The 19,892-nt window shown below is 39.1% G+C and overlaps 1 protein-coding gene across 2 annotated transcripts; it reads left to right on the top strand.

Moving 5' to 3' along the window:
- The first annotated feature begins 278 nt into the window (after positions 1–278).
- slc34a2b (solute carrier family 34 member 2b) lies at positions 279–17,369 on the top strand. Of its 2 annotated transcripts, none has more exons than XM_041791498.1 (13): positions 279–390; positions 5,090–5,137; positions 5,218–5,349; positions 5,437–5,565; positions 5,685–5,828; positions 9,705–9,816; positions 9,912–10,107; positions 12,484–12,579; positions 12,810–12,921; positions 13,376–13,543; positions 13,790–13,906; positions 13,995–14,119; positions 16,452–17,369. In XM_041791498.1, the coding sequence occupies exons 2-13, from the start codon at positions 5,092–5,094 to the stop codon at positions 16,998–17,000; spliced, it is 1,926 nt and encodes a 641-aa protein (XP_041647432.1). In that variant the 5' UTR covers positions 279–390; positions 5,090–5,091; the 3' UTR covers positions 17,001–17,369. The 2 variants fall into 2 exon arrangements, with proteins under 2 accessions (XP_041647432.1, XP_041647433.1); XM_041791499.1 differs by lacking the exon at positions 279–390 and adding an exon at positions 677–718.
- Positions 17,370–19,892: the final 2,523 nt, after the last annotated feature.

Raw genomic sequence — 19,892 nt, 5'->3', positions numbered from 1 at the left:
CAGGTAAATTCTTTATTTTAGCCATTACTCACCGTGTTGACCAATCAGCTGTTAGTGTTACAAAGATGAAGAAGTTCATGTGTTTGTTCTTAAACACTTTTAAAATCCTGACATTCTGAGCGTTATTATCCCCATATAAACGAAGGTCAGTGGAGTCCTGTGTGCCCCACATAGAGGCTCACCTTACAGCCACCTGCACTCTGCACAGGTGTGCTCGACCTTTGAACTGACAGCGGTGTTTGTGTGTGTGTGTGTGTGTGTTTGGTCTGAGTGTGTGAGAGTGGGTGCAGCTATAAAAGCAGCTCTCTCCCTCAGCGTGGACACAGTAACAGGTGTCCCAGGTGAAGCCTCGCCCACTCAGCGCTCAGAGCTCCACGGCAGCAGCAGCAGGTGGGTATTCACCCGAGAGAGAGAGAGAGAGTGAGAGAGAGAGAGAGCACATGGTAATCGAGGAAAGGCGTCAAAAAGTTTTTCCAGGACCGGAGAAGCGCCAAATGACGCGTAAAGACGCAGACGTTTGCGCAAATTTGCGCCCTAAAAGGAAGAAATGGCAGCAAATAGACGCTTTATTTTTTTCTTAGCACACTTTAGTCTTTATTTGCGGGATTCAATCAAACTCAAAAACCATGAAAGCTGATCGATTTCTGCCTGCGTGTCTGAGGATTTTTTCATGAACTCTGTTCTGCAGTTTTGGGACTAAAATCGGTGCACTGACAAAGTAAGCTTCCTTTAACACGCTCCCACGTGGACATTATCCCCTCTACCACTAAATCAGCTCCTCCTAATGGCAATCATTCTATTTTTTTATTATTATTAATGCAACATTTGTCATGTTTCACAGTTTTAGTCCCACCTGACAGCATGAAGATGGCGATTTTTGAGGTTAGATTTAGTTTTGTTCTAAGGATGTTTTACAAACAGCTCATATGGAAGTGCAAAGACATGCACTAACTTTTTAAATGACTTTGACCACTATATCAGCTTCTTCTGACTCCATAAAACTACTACTGGATGTAAAAATGTTCTTTATGTGATTATAGAACAGCATATGCAACATTCCCTTTAGAGCTGATCTTTTAATCTCTCAGGTTGTAGATTTCATTCCACCTTAAATGACAAACTTTAGTCCTTTGAGGCAGCTAAAATGTGTTCCTGTTATAAAATTGTTGCACAAATTATTTATGGACCAAAACAGTTGTGTTTGAAAAATTTTAGGTTTTGTGAAAAAGCTAAATTTGATGTAAAAAAACAAAACAAAAAAAAAAAACATTTTTTTTCTTTTGGTAGGCAAAATCTGCAATTTATGTTAACATTTAGTCTATCCTCAGGTTACAATGAGATTTCCTTATATGGGCGCGTTAAAATCTCTTATTTTGTAGGTTTAGTTCCACCTGAAACTATGATCAGGTCTTCATGTGAAAAGTTAACTCCAAGTAATTTATGACTAACATTTATATTGAAATGTAAGGCATGCACTAAAGTCAGCTACATTAAATGCTGGTTTAGAGCAAAATACTCCTGTAGATTTGTGAATACGGTCATGTAATGTCAATATTTCATTTATCTGCTTTGATTTTGTAGATTTAGTTTGAAATCATAAAAATGGTTAGTTGAGCTTCAAACAGCAGCGGTGGAATAAGAACATTACTGTTGTACTCAGGTAAAAGTACAGGTCTATAAATCTACTCAAGTTAACTAAAGAGACATTCAATTTAAAGTTGACTTTCAGTACCGAGGGCTGAATGATTGAGGAAAATAAGTTAGTTGATTTTTTTTTCTTTTTTTTTCAGTTTTGCATTTGTGATTATTTTTAAAGCTTTCTTATCTTGCACATTTTTAAACAAACACAAGCAATCAATCATTTTACTTCAGAACCGAAACTATTAGATGAAACATAAACTATTCTCTCCTGTAGGTCTGGTTTTTATGTTAGGGAAATTTAACATGATGCATGAATCAGAATAAAGGACATAACTTTATTTATCTACTTTGATCACAGCACTAAGTTTACCATTTCACTTAAAGCCTACGAAGCTATGTAGGACCAAACCTGCCAAAATTAAAAATAAATAAATAAATAAAAATAAAATATAAAAACAAAAAGAAAAAAAAAATAAAATTCAAAAATAAAATACAAAAAATAAATATGACTGGAAATAAATATAAAAATAAATATATAAATGGAATTAAATAACGATAAATAACTAAAAGTGCTTTGCTCTCATATTTGTTTATATCATGCTGCAGATACTGTCAGCATGACATATTTATTATTGTATTTATTTCCACTTTTTATTTATTTGTATTAAATTTTTGAGTCTTATTTTTGTTTTTGTATTTATTTTTACTTTTATTTATTTATTTATTTATTTATGTATATATTCTTTAATTTTTATATTTATTTCAGTTTATATTTACATTTTTGTATTTAATTTTTGAATTTTATTTTTAATTTTTGTTTTTATTTTTAATTTTATTTATTTATTTATCTATTTATTATTTATAATTTCAGCAGGTTTGATCCTCCATACAAAGCAACCATCATGAAAACTAAGGCTTTTTAAAAATATCTAACTGGGGTTATTTTGACTCATGTTTCAGATGTTATACAAACTGTTGAAGTGACTTGAATGAGCATTTTTGGATCATTTTCATTTAAAAAAAAAAAATTAAAAGTTAGATTTTTTTTGCAAACTTTTCTAGAGAAATTTGATGCCTTAATGTTTGATGTGTGGAACATCAGAAACTTTTTTTTTTTTTAACACAAGTTTCAGAAATATTGCAGCTTCTGCAGATTGCAGTAGGACATGTTGCGGTTGAATCTAAAAATCTGTTCACTACCCAGCCTTAGAAGCTTATAAAGAGTTTTACAGTAAAATATAAACTTTCCTTATTGGCAACAACAGCATTGAAATATAAATCTCTAACCTGGTTAGTGAGGTCACACCTCAGTAATAAAGTCAAATACAACAGCTGTTCATGGATGTGAAGTAGAATCACTCTCTCTCTATGTGCTGCTGTGTAAACAACAATATAAGAGTCTTAAATTCAAGTAAAAGCACAGTTACTCTGCAGGAAGCTTATTTAAGTAAAGCAGTACTGATTTCTAAATGGAATAAAAAAAATGACTCAGTTACAGTAAATTTTGAGTAAATGCAGTTTGTTATTTTCTACCTCTGGTCATCAGTTTAAATTCTTTGTTATGATATTGATTTTTGGTAGATGTCAATATAAATACATTTGTTAAAAAACATATATTTTGAAATTTAACAATCATGTTTCCTTTCTCAGAGAACTTTTTGATTTCAATCATCTTTTATTCTTGAGATTTAACTCAATCTAAAATGGTCAAGTTGAGGCTCACTGTAAGGTTTCTTAATGCAATAAACAAAATGATATGCAGAGGTGGAAAAAGTACATGACCATTACGCTCAAGTAAGTTCAGTTACTCTGGTTAAAACTTATTTAAGTAAAATCGCTGGTCTCCAAATCTACTGAGGAAAAAGTAAAAAGTATTAAATTTCAAGTTAACTTCAAGTACTGAGTGCTACAGTAAAATCTGATCTTTCCTTATTGGCAAAAATAACAGAGAGTAGATCTCCAAGCAGGTTGTTTGGATAAATTCACACCTCTGTAATAAAGTTTGACATAGTCAATCAATCTCACAGAGAGTTAAAATTAACACTTTAATTAAGGATAAGGATAAACTTTATTGTTCTCGGGGGGAAATTTGTCATGGACATAAGTGCAGTGCTGCTCACAATCAATACATTGATCATAAAAACAAACAGGCAATAGACAGACAGATCAATAAATGGTCCACACTGACCCAGAATAAGAGAGATTTGCAGGTATAGTATTGCACCTGCCCTGTAATAATTGTGTAAATGTTCATCCACATTACATTTACTGTAGTTAAACTAGACTTTTAAAAGTGTTAAATGTTTTACAACATTACAGGTCTCCTCTAAAAGAACAAAGCAGAGTCAACATTGCAGCAAGGCAATGCATACTGATGAAGAATATGAGCTATGCATCCTTAAGGAGCACCTGAAGTCCTGGGCAGACTAACTCAGTGGATAACTTCACTCATGGTGCAAATGTGCCTCACATAAAAAACAACAATCAGGGTGCAAACCAAGAATAGATGTTCAGTAACAACAACAACAATCCACCTGAAACATAGCCAAAGAAATCCCAGCATTCATCCGCTGTATCAGGTTGTGTTGTTGAATCATCCTCTCAGTGTGCCGCTGTGTAGTTAATATGGTACGGTACAATTCAACACACAACGATAGGATACGTTACGATACAGTATTACAGAATAAACTTTACTGTCCCCGCTGGGACGGTTCTCTGAAAACAAAATGATGAAGAGAAATCTAAATGAATGTTCTAGAGATCATTCGTGGACTAAACCAGCTATATTTAAGACATATGAAAGCTCAGACATGCACGCATGATCACCACTTTAGATGGAACTTCAGCAGCAAACCTGCTCCTTAAGGTGCTCTGTGTAAACATTTTTACTGCCATGTGCTCCTTCCTGTGCTCAGTGGCGTGTTTGTTTTAAAACTGAAAAATGTCTGTGAATGCATCTCATGCTCTTTAGATCAGTGGTTCCAAAGTTGCAGCCGGGACCCCCAGAAGGGCAAGATACAATGAAGCGGGGTCCCTGGATGCTTTTGTAAAAAACATCCTGAAAATGAGTTTATTTTGCTGTTATATAAGAAACATGCAAAAAAAAGTCCCTACAATATAAATTTGTTTGTGATGCTTTGTGCAAAATTGTTCACTTTTAACCACCTCCAGGGCTGGTGGGGGTCCCTGGTCTCTGGCTCTGTTATTTAGGGGGCTGAAAAGTTTGGGACCCCTGCTTTAGAAGATGTACTTTATTGCCCTTCATGTGACAAAGATCAGGAGTAAAGTCAAAGTAGTAAAAATATTTTTAAACATGAGCACAACTTCAGCCAACATGAGCTGTAGCTCCTGCAGTAAACCAGCTCCTTCTCATTTAATAAACAGTATAATTCAACGTCTTATTTTGGTCTCTGTGCATTAACGTTGTAACTTCCTGTTCTCTTCTCAGTCATGGCTCCAAGACCAGAGGTGGGGACTGAATCCTCCCCTGAACTCGGTATGTTCTTTCCTCTCTAACCCTCCTCTGACTTGTTATCTCGTCTCACCTCGTCTAACCTCCTTTCTGTCCGTTATAAGATGACAACACTCAGACTAAAGACATGGCCATCCTGCCGGCCTACTCTACTGTGGACCTGGTGAATGAGGAGAAGGAGGTGGACAATCCCTGGGACCTCCCAGAGCTCAAAGACATGGGGCCCAAGTGGTCAGGTGGGTGAGCCTGACGTGATCTCTGTACAAAGTCTGTGCTCTTTGACAAAGCCAGAGTCTGATCCAGGGTTTTGCCTTCCTCCACAGAGCTGGACACAAAGGGGAAGATTAAGAGAGTGTTGACTGGGATTCTGAAGATCATCCTGCTGCTCGGCTTCCTCTACCTCTTCATCTGCTCTCTGGATGTGCTCAGCTCTGCTTTCCAGCTGGTTGGAGGTAAAAAGATCCATAGAATCACATTTATTATCACAGTAATCGCAGCTCAAAGTCTAACAGAGTGCAGCTTATGTAATGTGTGCTCAGTGTTTTTGACCCGAGTCTGTGTTTGTGAACAGGAAAAGCTGCCGGTGACATCTTCCAGGACAACGCTGTGTTGTCCAACCCTGTGGCCGGCCTGGTCATCGGGGTGTTAGTCACCGTGCTGGTGCAGAGCTCCAGTACCTCCTCCTCTATTGTGGTCAGCATGGTGTCCTCTGGATGTAAGCACACTCACAAACACAAGCAGTGGTGTAGTGTAGGATATGTGCAGCTAAACAGAGTATATCCACCTATTTTTCAGTCTCAGTAGATTATACCCACTTCTAAATCCCTTTACTAGACTGGCAAAGGCAACAAAAGGTAATCTGAGTACACTGGTGCCTTACATGGTAAAGGATTAGCGTCAGCACTGCAGAGAAACGTGAAATAGTTTGTTCAAAGTTATCATTATCATATTTTACACCTGAATAATAACCACTGTTTTCAAAGCAACAAGAACTTAACTTTATTTATATATGCTGTGGTACAATTTTTCAAAATGTTAACCCATTTTATAAAACAGATTTACTTTTTTTGGCAATGTTAACAATGGTGGATGAACTGAACCATTTAGAAAGTAATGTCAGCCTTCATAGCTAAGCCATGATGTGTACAAACATCAGTGTCACTGAAAATAAAGACACTGAGTCAGCTTTAAGGGAAAAATAATAAAAACTAGTAAGAATAGTGAAAAAAAGGCCTACAGTGGCCAAAAAAAATGGCTAAAGTGAAAAAAAGGCAGTTAAAATGGCAGAAAGCTGTTAAAAAGTGGCAAAACGGATTAAAAATTTGGCAAAAAGTGGCAGAAATAAGTGGTTAAAAGGGGTTAAAGAATAGCAAAATATGGCTAAACTGGTAGAAATAGATTAAAAGGGGCAATACAACAGATAGAGCAGGAAAATTTGGTCATGAAAGGAAATCATTTGCAAAATGGGCAGTAGATATGGTGAGAAGCAGGGATAAAAGGGATTATAGAGTTGTAAAAAATTGCTAAAAGTGGTAGACATAGCTCAAAAGGGAAAATAAAAGGGATAAAGCAGCAAATATTGGTTAAGAAAGGGAAAAAAAGGCAAAATGGGCAGTAGAAATGGTGAAAAGTGGTTAAAAAGTGGCAAGAATTTGTTGAAAGTGGCAAGATCTTTCAAAATTGGCAAAACTTTGCTACAATTGGCAAAAATGGGCAGTTAATATGGTGAAAAGTAGTTAATAAGTGGCAAAAGCTGGCAGAAATAAGTGGGGAAAAGGGGGTTACAGAGAAGCAAATCAAAAATGACTAAAAGTGGTAGAAATAGGTTAAAATGAACAATAAAGGGATAGAACAGCAAATATGGGTAAGGAACGGGAAAATTGGCAAAATGGGCAGTAAAAATGGTGAAAAGTGGTTAAAAAGTGGTACAAATGGGTCAAAGTGGCAGAAATTGGTACAATGTAGAAACAAATGTGGCAAAATGGGTGGAAACAGTGATGAAAAGGGATTAAAAAGCTGCATGAATAAATAATTTGAACATCAGAACCCAATAATAGCTTCACACAGTATTCAGCTCCAAATGAGGCGTCTGTTCGCCAGGATGCAAGCACCAATGTTACTGATCAAACACACATGCAGTGGTATCAATAAATCACAGCTGGGGAGGGCCCATTCTGTGGGATTTTTGTTTTTTTTTATTTTTGGGATGATTGTTTTGATTTTGATTGCTTTTTCTTGGACTGCTCAGTTCATAATATTTTCACTCTTTAGGGAAGCAGAAGTTCAGCGACAACGTTCATTTGCTGAGGCTCATTTTTAGGCAAGAATTATGTAAGATGGTCTTTGTTTAAGACACAGGGCAGTTCTGCTTTGCTCGATGGGCCACATAGAAATGTCAGGGATAAACTAGGAGTAACCTTGCCAAGCTGATGCATGGCCAGATTTCATGTCTATGACCAGGTCGATCCATCACACGCTTCATCTCTGCTTCCATGTTTAGTAATAGACTGACCTAAAGTTAGTGACAGACGACATTTCTTACATCGTCTTTACTGTTGGAGTTTCAAAGCTGGTCAGAAACAGAAAACAAAGTTATTCTCTTTTGGATTGACTGGATACGGCTGAATTCACCGTCTCTGCAGAGGCATGACTGTAGGTAGTGCAGACAGGGAGGTGGCAGTCATATATGAAGCATGCATGCTTTTCTCCATAGATACTTGTTTAATTCTCATCAATGTGCAGCATTGCCTGCTTACTAAATCGATTTCAGGTGTTTGGTAGTTTTATTGAAACGGGCTGAGGTGGTTCTGGTCCTGCTGTTAGATCAGCATGGATGAACGTGCTGCTGCTGTCTGTGGTGCTGATCCAAAGACATTGTTAAGGCCCATTTATACTCCCTTTATGTATGAAAATGTATACGTCCTTTTCAAACGATGTTACCGTCACTGCTCACATACTTCCATGCGTCCTTTACGTTGGCATGGATGTTAACCAACACATCCACCAGGGGAGGCAGCCCAGAGTCAAAAGTTTATGACAACAACAAACTCAAAAACAAACATGGCGACTGTGGAGGAGGTATTGATAATGTTCCTCTTGCATAAACGACAAAAACGGAGGCGGCATCTCTAACCAACTCGCACAACTTTTCCTCAAAAAGTTCCATCATTGTTATTTTTTCTTCATGCCTCACTAGAGCTACGTATCGGGTAGTGACAGCAACACTGCCCCCATGGCTTCCGGTGGTACTGCTCCGTTTGGCCCGTATCTGTAAGCTTTATGGAAACGTGCAGAAATACAGACGAAATGAACGCGGAGCACGGACAGAAGGCTCTGTCGGTATCCGGGTCCGTATTTAACGTTGAGCACAAATGGGCCTTTAGGGTGTTCCTCTGCATGTTGGCTTACAAACAAGCACAGACATCTCTTTGGGGCAAAGGGAAGGGTCTAGGCACAAATCTGACCCCTACTTCTCCTCATCTTGATTGCTTGCGTGTGCCTTCCAGACGTTTCCTTCTCCCATTCTGTCTGGCGTTCTTTGCGTGTGCCAAATGACCTTTCACTCTTGACCAGGACAAAAAGTTTGAAGTCAGGTATGAGATACCCCCATTATCATGTAATAGAACAATTATTGGAGAAACAGGAAGAACTTTTGGCATGCCTTGGCAAGAAGAACATCAGAGGAAATGTAAGAAAGAAAACAGAATTACATAAATTGATATTGTTGATATTGCTGAATCCACAGGCATAAGTTGACATACTCAGAGGGCCAGTAAATGAGTACATGAGTCCAAAACCATATCTCGGTTACTTTTTTGAGTCAAAGGCAGCTGAGCTCCACCTTGAGGATAAAAGAAATTTCCATCTTCCCCACTTTTAAGTTGAGGGACTGCAGGACAATATTGAAGCATTGCAGTACATGTCAGTATTCAATGTGGAGGAGACTCTAAAGCAAAGTAAAAGCCCTGTAAAAAAAAGAAAAAAATGCCAAACTCCTTGGCTACTCCCCTGCAGAGATAAATAAGATTGCTCAGCAGTGGCGTTCCGTCCATATTAATCATTTGTTCCACTGCAAAATGGAAAAGCACAGCCTTTCTGCCACTGAAGGGCTCCAAAACCAGTGGATGACTTCATCGAGACCATGTCCAGGTTTAATAAAGTCAATGATTTTCTAGTAGCCAGCAGAGGAAACCTTTACAGTCTGAAAAAGCACAGAAAACACGGGACAACAAGGGTACTTCCTGGTTGATTAATCATCCTAGTAAACATTTTCTTAATGACTTAATGCTCGCAAACTTAGTTTCAAACCAACTTCACAATTCAGTTTACAACTGTAATCCCATTTGCATTTGAGTAAAAGCTTCAGACACCAACTTTGGTGTTTTAACACTCAAACTGTAAAGCCGCGATAGTCACAGGGTTGGCTCAAATCAGTAGTTCACCAACAAATGAGTTACATCCAATCTGGGGATCAACTCCAGCCCGCTGGGACCCCAAACAGATCAGCTGCATAGATAATAGATGGATGTATAGCATATATCAGACAAAAACATGGAGACCTAAAACAGTAATGTCTCTCATATATTTTCAGTGCTTAATGTGAAATCAGCGGTGCCAATCATCATGGGCGCCAACATTGGAACATCCGTCACCAACACCATCGTGGCCATGATGCAGGCAGGAGACAGGAATGAATTCCGCAGGTAAATAAGAGCCAAAAAACCCACAACGCATGGAGCTATACATAAAAAATGTCTAGACACAGTGTCTGTTAAACATGGTGTTTCTGCACTTCCAGGGCGTTTGCTGGTGCCACCGTCCACGACTTCTTTAACTGGCTGTCTGTGCTCGTTCTTCTGCCCCTGGAAGTGGCCACAAATGTTCTCTACACCATCACTGACGAGCTGATCGCATCCTTCAACATCCAGACTGGAGAGGATGCTCCTGACCTGCTCAACGTCATCACAGACCCGCTCACAGACTCCATCGTTGAGGTAGAGTTTGTGACATTTGAATAATCCATTTAAAATATGCATTTTTTAATAAATGCCACAAAGTCCACAGTTAAAATTAGAGGTGTCAGTAGAGGGCAAAAAATCGTACATGATGAGCATCTAGTTATGTATTACAAGCAGTTCAGGCCTTATTTTTGCATTTCTAGTTTGAAATAACATCTTTCTAGTGATGCGAACACTGTCAAAAATGCAATGAGATATTTTTTATGATAAATCTGAAATACATTTGCATTACATAGAGTACTACAGGGATTATCATTAGGACCCTTACATCCCTGATTTTAAAATAGTTTATCACATATTTAAGTACTATGGATGTGGATTAGCACAAGTGAAATGTGTTACAGTGTTTCTGACAACAAATGAGACTAGTACTTTGATTAGATCTGAGTTTTTGCAGCATATTGGTTTGTCAACAAGACTTCTCCTGGACTAAAACTTTGGGGGGTATTTGGGGGCCAGTCTATTCAGAAAAACTCCATCTTGTTTGAAATCAGTGTCTGGCTTTGCACTGGGATAGTACACTCTGCAGAAAGCTATATGTACAGTATTTAGACTCAAAAGTCAAAACAATTTAGAATAACTGAATAAAAAACTATTAAAAAAAATGAGCATCAACAGTCCTAGGACAGATCTTTGTGGTACTCAATTTCATGCGAAAAGGTACAATTTTTCTGTGTGTTTGATTTATTTTTGATCAAAAACATCTCATTACATTTATTTCAGGATGTTTTCCAGGACTTTTTTACTTTCATAAGAAGCCATCATTTTTATAGGAAAAAATATCCGCAAATGCAAAAGTAAAATTTCTACTCTTCAACAATATTTCATTTCAAGATACACCAGCAGATACGAAGAAATTCAGGCATTATTTTTTGTTTTTTGTAAATAAATAAGCTCTTTATCTGGACTTATAAATTAAAAGCATCTTATTCTAAATGTAATGAGGTTTTTTGATAGAATTATGAGGGAGTTTTTGCGTTGTGTAGAATATGACAGGGTGTGCTTTAAGGAAATGCTGGATTACTTTGAATCTATCCAACAACTTGTCCATCCATCCAGTTTCTATGCCGCTTATCCTGTTGAGGGCTGTTGGGGCTGGAGCCTATCCCAGCTGTCATATAGCAAGAGGCGGGGTACACCCTGGACTGGTTACCAGTCATTCACAGGGCTAACACAGAGAGACAGACAACCATGCACGCTCTCATTCTCAGCTACGGTTAATTTAGAGTGATCTGTTCACCTAACCAGCATGTCTTTGGTTGTGGGAGGAAGCCGGAGTACCCAGAGAGAACCCACACATGCACAGGGAGGCACAAAAAGGCCTTGACCGGGAAGCAGTCCCTCTTTTACATGTGTTTGCACGGGAATTTTTTGACCCTATCACTGAGAAACATAACTATTGTTCCAAAACTATCCTTTTACAACTTCCATTATCATAGTATATCAAACAACCTCTTAGAAAGCTAAAAATTTTCATGGACTTTCTGGTATTTTCTAACTTTATATATTTAAGATAATTTGGGGTTAAACCTCCTGACAACATGTGCAAAAAGTTTTATATTTTCTACAGATTGCTTTAATCAGCATCTGTGAATAAGGCAGATAAAGCTGACACTTATGCTGCAAAAAACACACATTTTTGAGTGTATACATGTACTGCAATCATGGGAGTAGCACGGGGGGGAAAGGGTACAGATTACTGGGAAGCCTTCAATGAAAAGTATGCTTTTATTAATTTTTTCTTATATTAATTAGTTTCATTATAGAATCAAAAGCAACTAAATGAATTTGTCAACAGACAGAAGCTTGTATCAAATAGAGTGAAATAAAATGATGGGGGGCCCTCCTCCTCCCTCAAAAATGTCCAAATGGTATAGCCCAGTGCAGTGAAATAGTGCAAGTAAATTTAATTTAACCATTGTAAAAATATCGCTCATAAATCCAGAAATTATGGTTCAAAATTACATTTAAATACATAGATATTTGTAAAAGTGATGCAACATATGTTGCTTGGCTAGGCAGTTAAGGGGGGTCCTGTGTGATATTCTTTCAGGGGGCTCAAAATCCCTCGCTACACCCCTGGCTGCAGTTGTTCCTAGATGGTGAAGACCAGTGATGTTTAGGTGTGCTGTGAATTCGACCATCCATGCATTATTACCACAACTATAAATCAAACAAGCTGCAAATAAAGACATGTTAAAGACGAGGTTAGCATGAATATAGAGATGGTGTGCTTTGAGGTTTTGGCTCGATCTTAGGACAAAGAAGAAAACCACTTTTTTAGTCAGAACATTGTATTTATATGATGGAAAATGCAGTGTTAATGTTAAATATTATGTGTTTGTTCTTTAGCTGGACAAATCTGTGATCACTGGCATTGCAACAGGAGACGCAGAAGCCAGAAACAAGAGTCTGATCAAAAGGTGGTGCAAAACATTCAAAAACACGGTAAGCGCCGCCTCATGGGCATTAAGTGTTAGTTTCTGAAAATAGAACATAAAAACAAGTGATTCTGCTGTGGTCACTCTGCTTTTGTCTCTTAATGACTGATTTTGTCCTCATTGTTTTGCGACCACAGTTAGGTCATGCTTTGGCAGCGTGTTATTTCATAAACGGCGTGTGATCATTTAAAGATTATGGCTGCGTTGTGTTTTTTAACGCTATTTTTTGTCTCTCAGACTTTCTACAACACAACGGTGGACATCTGCCCGGCCGGAGCGGTCTGCTGGGAGGAAGACGGCCTGATCTGGACCGAGATGAACTCCACTCTGACTATAAACCTGAAGAAATGTAAGCACGTCTCCATTAGTGTATACCCATGGTGAAGGGAGGGAAAAATTTACAAAGCAATTAGGATTACCTGATCCACTGGAGCTCAGCGAAACGCAACTCTCTTTGAGCAGACCCTCTCATGTGCACACAATGAATACCTTTGAGTCCTTGTAGTGACTCAGCGAACCCCCCACTCCACCCTTCCCCCGTCCCGTCTGAGCTCAATAGGTCCATTCATCAGGCTCTGTTGTTAAAGCACCACCAAATGGATCTCTCAATCAGAGCACTCTGTTCAAGGAAATGCTTTCATTCTTGTTAAAAAGTAGGAAACTTGGATTAACTTAACCCCAGATTGCTTTTAAATTACAGGGTAAGGTTCAGTTTTTCCATAAAATTCTGTTTATCAGCTCAAACAGCTCTGCTATAAAGTAAAAAGTTATTTATAGCTCACATCCGTTATCTCTCCTTCCAGGCAGTCATATCTTTGTGAACGTGGACCTGCCTGACCTCGCCATAGGTCTCATCCTCCTGGCTCTGTCCCTGCTCGTCCTCTGCAGCTGCCTCATCCTCATCGTCAAACTGCTCAACTCCATGCTGAAGGGGCAGGTGGCCGTGGTCATCAAGAAGGTGCTCAACACAGGTAAAAATAAACCCCAGTTTATGTTGTCCCCCCCGCCTGTTTGATAGTCAGCACATCAGATCCATGGTGATGCTTGATGAGCGACACAGGTACAGCGTCTCCTGCTGCTTCTGACTCGTCTGCAGGTCCAAGCGTCCTGATGGTGACAGAGGAAGCTCAGGCACAAATGCAGCTTTGATAAAACTCCTCATCTGCTCAGGTTGCGATGTGCTTTTGCTCAGCTCTGATGTTTCTGTTTGACCTCAGACTTCCCGTTCCCTTTCGCCTGGGTTACCGGATACATCGCCATCGTGGTGGGAGCAGGGATGACGTTCATCGTCCAGAGCAGCTCCGTCTTCACATCGGCTATAACTCCTCTTGTTGGTCAGTCTTTGATGTCAGATCATGTCTTTGCTCTTTCAAATGCTTGGATTCCACCATGAACTAAATCTTGATAAATGTCTTTGGTTAGGTATCGGTGTGATCAGCCTGGAGAGAGCCTACCCTCTGACTCTGGGCTCAAACATTGGAACTACAACCACGGCTATACTCGCTGCCATGGCTAGTCCTGGAGAAACGCTCGCTAGCTCCCTGCAGGTAAGACTCTTTACAAAGCTCCTTTTAGGAATACCTTATTTTGGCCATCTGAGTGGCTTCACTTTGAGGTACTCCTTGTTTTCTGATTTCTCAGTGTTCATATTTGAAGCTACAACTTAAAAAAATAAAAGCAGGAAGGGATACATGATATAGGTGCTTCCTTTGTGCAAGTCTGTTTATAACTATCTTCATCAAATCTGAGCCCTTGGAGGTTTCACCCTTTTATTGATTTTATAAATCAATCATGGTCAATAAAATTTGGCTTTTTGACAAAAAAAATCACAAGAATCCTCTTTGATGTCAAAGGGAAAACAGCTTTTTACAAAGTAATGTCCATTAAATAAAAATATATTTAAAATAAATATAAAATAACTGAGTGCATAAATATTCACCCCCTTCAAGTCAGTATTTAGTAGAGTCACCTTTGGCTGCAATCACAGCTCTGAGTCTGTGTGGACTAGTCTCAATCAGGCTTGTACATCTGGACACTGAAATTTTACTCCATTCTTCTTTGCAAAACTGCCCAAGCTGGGCTTTGACTTGGCCTCTCCAGAACATTCACCTTGTTGTCTTTCAACCAGTGGTTCTCAACTGGTGGGTCGGGACCCAAAAGTGGGTTGCGAATGTGTGCCTTGGAAAAAAAATTGTGTCAAATTGTCTGTGAGACTCTGTTAGACATGCTTGATTTGTCCTGTTTCATTGTTTTGTTACATGTTTTGTACTGTTTTGGGCCCAGGCTGTGCTATTTTTTTAATAAATACATCTGATTGACCCAAAAAATCCAAAATTTGGGTTGCAGTTCTCCTTAAGGAGCTGATGGTGGGTCCCATGACTTAACCAGTTGAGAACCACTGCTTTAACCATTTCTGTGCAGCTTCGCTATACGCTCTGAGTCATTGTCTTGCTGAAAAATAAATCTCCCAACCTGTAGTTCTCCTGCAAAATGACTGCGCTTGTCCTCCAGGATTTCTTGATACTTTGCTGCATTCATTTTGTCCTCTACCTTCTGCTGAGAAGCATCTCCACAGCATGATGCTGCCACCACCATGCTTCACAGTATGTTTGTGGTGATGTGCAGTGATTGGTGTCCCCCTAACAGCGTCTCGTCCGATAGGCAAAAAGCACATTTTTGGTCTCATCAAACCAAAGAACTTTCTCCAACTTGACCATGGAGTCTCCCACATGCCTTTTGGTGAACTCTAGTCAAAATATAATCTGAATTTTCTTAAGCAGTGTCTTTCTCTTTGCCACGCTCCCATAAAGCTTTGACTGGGAAGAACCCGGCCATCAGTTGTTGTCTGCAGAGTCTCTCCCAGCTCAGCTGCTGAATCTTAGAACTCCTTCAGAGTAGTCATAGGTGTCTTGGTGGTCTCTCTCACTAGTCTCCTTCTTGCACGTTCACTCAGTTTGTAAGGACAGTCTGATCTAGGCAGATTTACACTTGTGCCATATTCCTTCCATTTCTTTTTTATGGATTTAACTGAACTCTGTAGGATGTTCAGTGCCTTGGAATTTTTTTTGCATTCATCCCCTGACTTATACTTCCATTTATACTATTATAATTTAACATTTTGCAGCTAAGATCAAACACTGCATGTTTAAATTAATACCTGACCATATTCAAGTCACATATTTGTGCTTATTATTTGCATTGTTGCATAGCCTAAAACAAAGAAATATTTTCTTATACCATTCCTGATCTGGCACATTTGAGAGCTGATGAGTGCAAAATAAATTTTATCCTGTCATTTTCAACAATCAAATGTTCATAAAGGTGTGTTCTAAGGTTTTGTTCTTATCTCAGAGTCACAGATTTGAGAGTTTTGGTGAATGTCAGAATCTTCTTGGAACCTGTTGAAGAGGGTTTTTCGAATTTCAGTTTGGGGTAGAGTGAGGGCATGCCTGGTGTTGTAATGGTGCTAATCAGAATTCAAATGGGATTTTTGATGCAATATCCTTTCAAAGAAATGAAGCAATACTTCTGTCTTTTACCTTAAACCAGGACAGTCATGTGTTGAGCTCACATGAGTTCTGTATGAGCATAAAAACACTATGCTGCTTTGCTTTTAGCCGTTTGCTCTCCCTTTATTCAAAATATTTGGCTAAAACTCTGAGCAGTAGTCCATGTGATCACACAAGTGTTCTTATGAGCTTTTTAACTACATTCAAAGGTTAAAATAATCAGAGCAACCCCCATGACTAAAAGAACTTACTGTGCCAAGGAGTTTGGTATTAAGTCCTTTAATTCAGTTTCTCATTGAATCATCTGCAAACGATGTTTGTAGGCTGCTGTTTTGAGATCTGACAGTGTTTGCTTTTCTGTTTCCTTCAGATTGCACTCTGTCATTTCTTCTTCAACATCTTTGGGATCGTCCTGTGGTATCCCATCCCCTTCATGCGGATCCCCATCAGGCTGGCCAGAGGTCTGGGGAACCACACGGCGAAGTACCGCTGGTTTGCCGCCCTCTACCTCTTCCTGTGCTTCCTGGTCTTGCCTCTGTCTGTGTTCGGTCTGTCCCTGGCTGGCTGGCAGGTCCTGGTGGGCGTCGGCGTGCCTATCATTGCGCTGATTATCTTTGCAATCATCATCAATGTTATGCAATCTCGCTGCCCACACTCCCTGCCCAAAGTCCTCCGCAGCTGGGACTTCTTGCCCCGTCCTCTGCACTCCATGGAGCCCTGGGACGCCATGGTGACGTCCACTTTCGGCTTCTGTGGGAGACACTGCTGCTGCTGCTGCAGATGCTCCAAATGCTGCAGACAACAGGAGGAGGAGGAGGAGAAGATGTCAGGCATCAGCAAGAAGAGCCTGGAGATGTACGACAACCCAACCCTGGCAAGAGACGACGATCCAAAGATTATCAAAGCGTCGCAGCTTTAAGATTTTTCTGTTTAATATCAACCTATCTTGGTGCAATAATTCAAAGAAACACTTGTAATTGTTCTGCTCAGGTATGTCGATGATTTGTCATTAAGCACTCTCTGTTAAACACTCCTTCACCGTCCTGCTGGAGAACATGAACACAAGTGTTGGACATGTTAACATAAACCTGCCATTTCTGTAATGTAAAGTCTGTCATGTTTATTTACAATGTTTTATTGCTCACACTCACTATCTGATAACTATGGGTGGTTCCCAACTTATTTTTATATTTGTTATGAAGTGTAAAAGACATTTGGTCTTATTTTCTTTGAACTTTAAACTTTGAAATCTCAAAACGGTAATGTAGCATTTCAAATATTTGTTATCCTGCAGTATTTAAGACTTTTTAATATTTGTAAATAAAAGAAATTGATATTTTTAAAGATCGGTGTTGTTGCTTTTTTCTCTGGTTCTGTTGCATCACTGTTATACCACGATCATGATACATGCGGTCAGGAGTCAAAGCTATCTATAGTTACTGTTAAGTCCATAAATTCATTTATTTATCAGCTCTGTTATCGCTGTTCAAGCATGTGATCAGAAGATCCACTGGCTTCCTGCAGGTGTCCTGATAGTAAATTGTCTCTCATATCTGATTTGCCTTTGAACAAAAAACATCGACCAAAGTCCAGCAACTGTAAAAATTTTCCAGCTACTTCTTGGGCCTGTTTGAGAAGCATATTTACAACGTGTTATTTAGGAAATCATTATAATGGTTGTGATTAAATGGAAGGCTCAGAAGAGTATCAGGGTTAAAATGTTTTAGTCACGCTGCTCTATTATGGCAACAAAACACAAACATGCACAAACATACTTACACAAACAAACACTTTGATTGTTGAGTGGATGTATCATCCAAATACGTTTCCCTGTGGGCGTGTTTCTACAGAGTCCATGTGTTTTTTGGCCTTGTCACTCCTTCTTATGAGCTCTTAGCAAATGGGACACATTCAACTCAGGTGTGACATCATTCCCAGCTCCAACATCTGACTTCTGGAGTAAATGGAACGCAGCAGAAATCACTGAATAATGACTCGGCACTAATTTTGGTTTCTATAGACAGTCTGTAAATATTTTCAATTTTGTCATGGCACCAGTTTCAAACCAGTAAACCCAATAAGTCCTCTGAGAGGGATCAAGGACAACTGGAGCAATGGTGGGGTGTGCAACTCAACACAGACAGACTAACATATATGCTGCCAATTATAGTAGTGAGATTTCTTGTGTTACCACAATCACAGAACTTATTCTTTAAGCTGTTTTGCATTGTTCCACATCAGAACCCTCAAAACTGATGTTGAGATATTTTTTCCACCATAGCAAATTCTGTCAACTTCTTTAACTTGTTTTTCAGACAGACCAGAGGATGTGCCATAAATCCCTCTGCTCCTCACTTAAATTAAAGTGAGTGCTGTTTTGAGGATAAAGGCTGTATAGTGGATATGGATCATTTACTCAGCACTGTGATTTAAAATCTAAATTAGGGCAATAAATCAATTACATGTTGAAAGCACAATATCAGAATTTCTATATTTTATAGCACTTAATCTCTTTTTGTATCATTTTAAAATTCTACTATTTTGATATGAAAACTTCTGCTTTATTTTAGATTTTGTACCATCTTAAAATGAGGATAATTGACTTCCTGTTAGTTTTATTTTGAAAATAAGGCACTTTGGTCTTTTCAAGATAATGGCATACACTTAAACAAAGAAAAGGAACTTGCTATGGATTGAAAAGGAAATGAGGTGACATTTTAAAGGTAAATATTTGATAACAGAAGCTTCAGATGACTTTTTACTAGTCCACTGAACTGTTTGATTTCTTTAAATTGAGACTTTATGGAAGGAGCAGTGGTGGACTTATTTTTACATCACTGTGGCTGCAGGGAGACGCTGACGTGGCTTAACCAATGTGATGAAAATGACAATAAGGCTGAGATTCAAACAAATCAGTGCTCTTCTTACGGACCTTAATTTCATTGTGGTGTGCATTCATGCAGACGGCTTCACCTCCACAGCGCTGCTCTACCAGGACACTGCTATCCTTAACTTTTTCAGATCCGCTATAGTCTTAAAGCTACTGTGAGGAAGAACTGTGACACGGAAGCAAACAAAAGGGCCCCTGTGCAAAACTCCAGACAAAAAAGCAAAGTTTAAAGTCTGTTTAATCAATCGGTACACAGGAAGACAAAAATCACAGGCAGAAGTAGAAGAGGGGAGGGCTAGGATGCTGCCACAAGGGATGAGAGACAGACTGATGAGAAGGAAAGAACTGGGAAGACGAAATACTGTGGATATTGGGGGAGACAGTGAGACACAAGGGAATCACAGGTGAGGATGGGCAGGAATGATTGATCTGTAAAGAGATGGAGTTAGTGAGCAAAATAAAAGAAGACACTCAGGACAAGAAACACGAGTATTGACTCAAATAAATCCTAGAATTTTTACGTGAACCTGTGGTGAGATGTAGACTTAGCACAGAAAGTAAGGAAAGTTGTGTTTGGTTGATTATTTCTTTGTTGTAACAAAGCTTCTTGGCAATAAATCTTACTCTCCTGGAAAGCCTTTTTATTTATCTTTTAAATGGTGCCACATTTGTAAGGAACATGCATTTGTGGGATGAGCAGCAGAGCTGAGTATGTGCATGAATGTGCCTGAAAAATCTGACTTCTCAGCCAATGCCAAACAGCTTATTCTACTGTTGCTACTCACTCGCGTTTTCAGCTTATGGTGCCCCACTTGCTGACGATCAGGTGCCAGTATGTTCAGTGATAAGTTCAGATTCTGCAGTTGGATCATTGGGTCAAAGTGTAGAGAAGACATGGAGAACGCTATGCTGATTGCTGCA

The sequence above is a fragment of the Cheilinus undulatus genome, linkage group 7 (assembly GCF_018320785.1).
Source record: "Cheilinus undulatus linkage group 7, ASM1832078v1, whole genome shotgun sequence".
Classification (NCBI taxonomy): domain Eukaryota; kingdom Metazoa; phylum Chordata; class Actinopteri; order Labriformes; family Labridae; genus Cheilinus; species Cheilinus undulatus.
The sequence above is the reverse complement of the archived record's forward strand: the minus strand, read 5'-3'. Positions and strand labels throughout refer to the sequence as shown.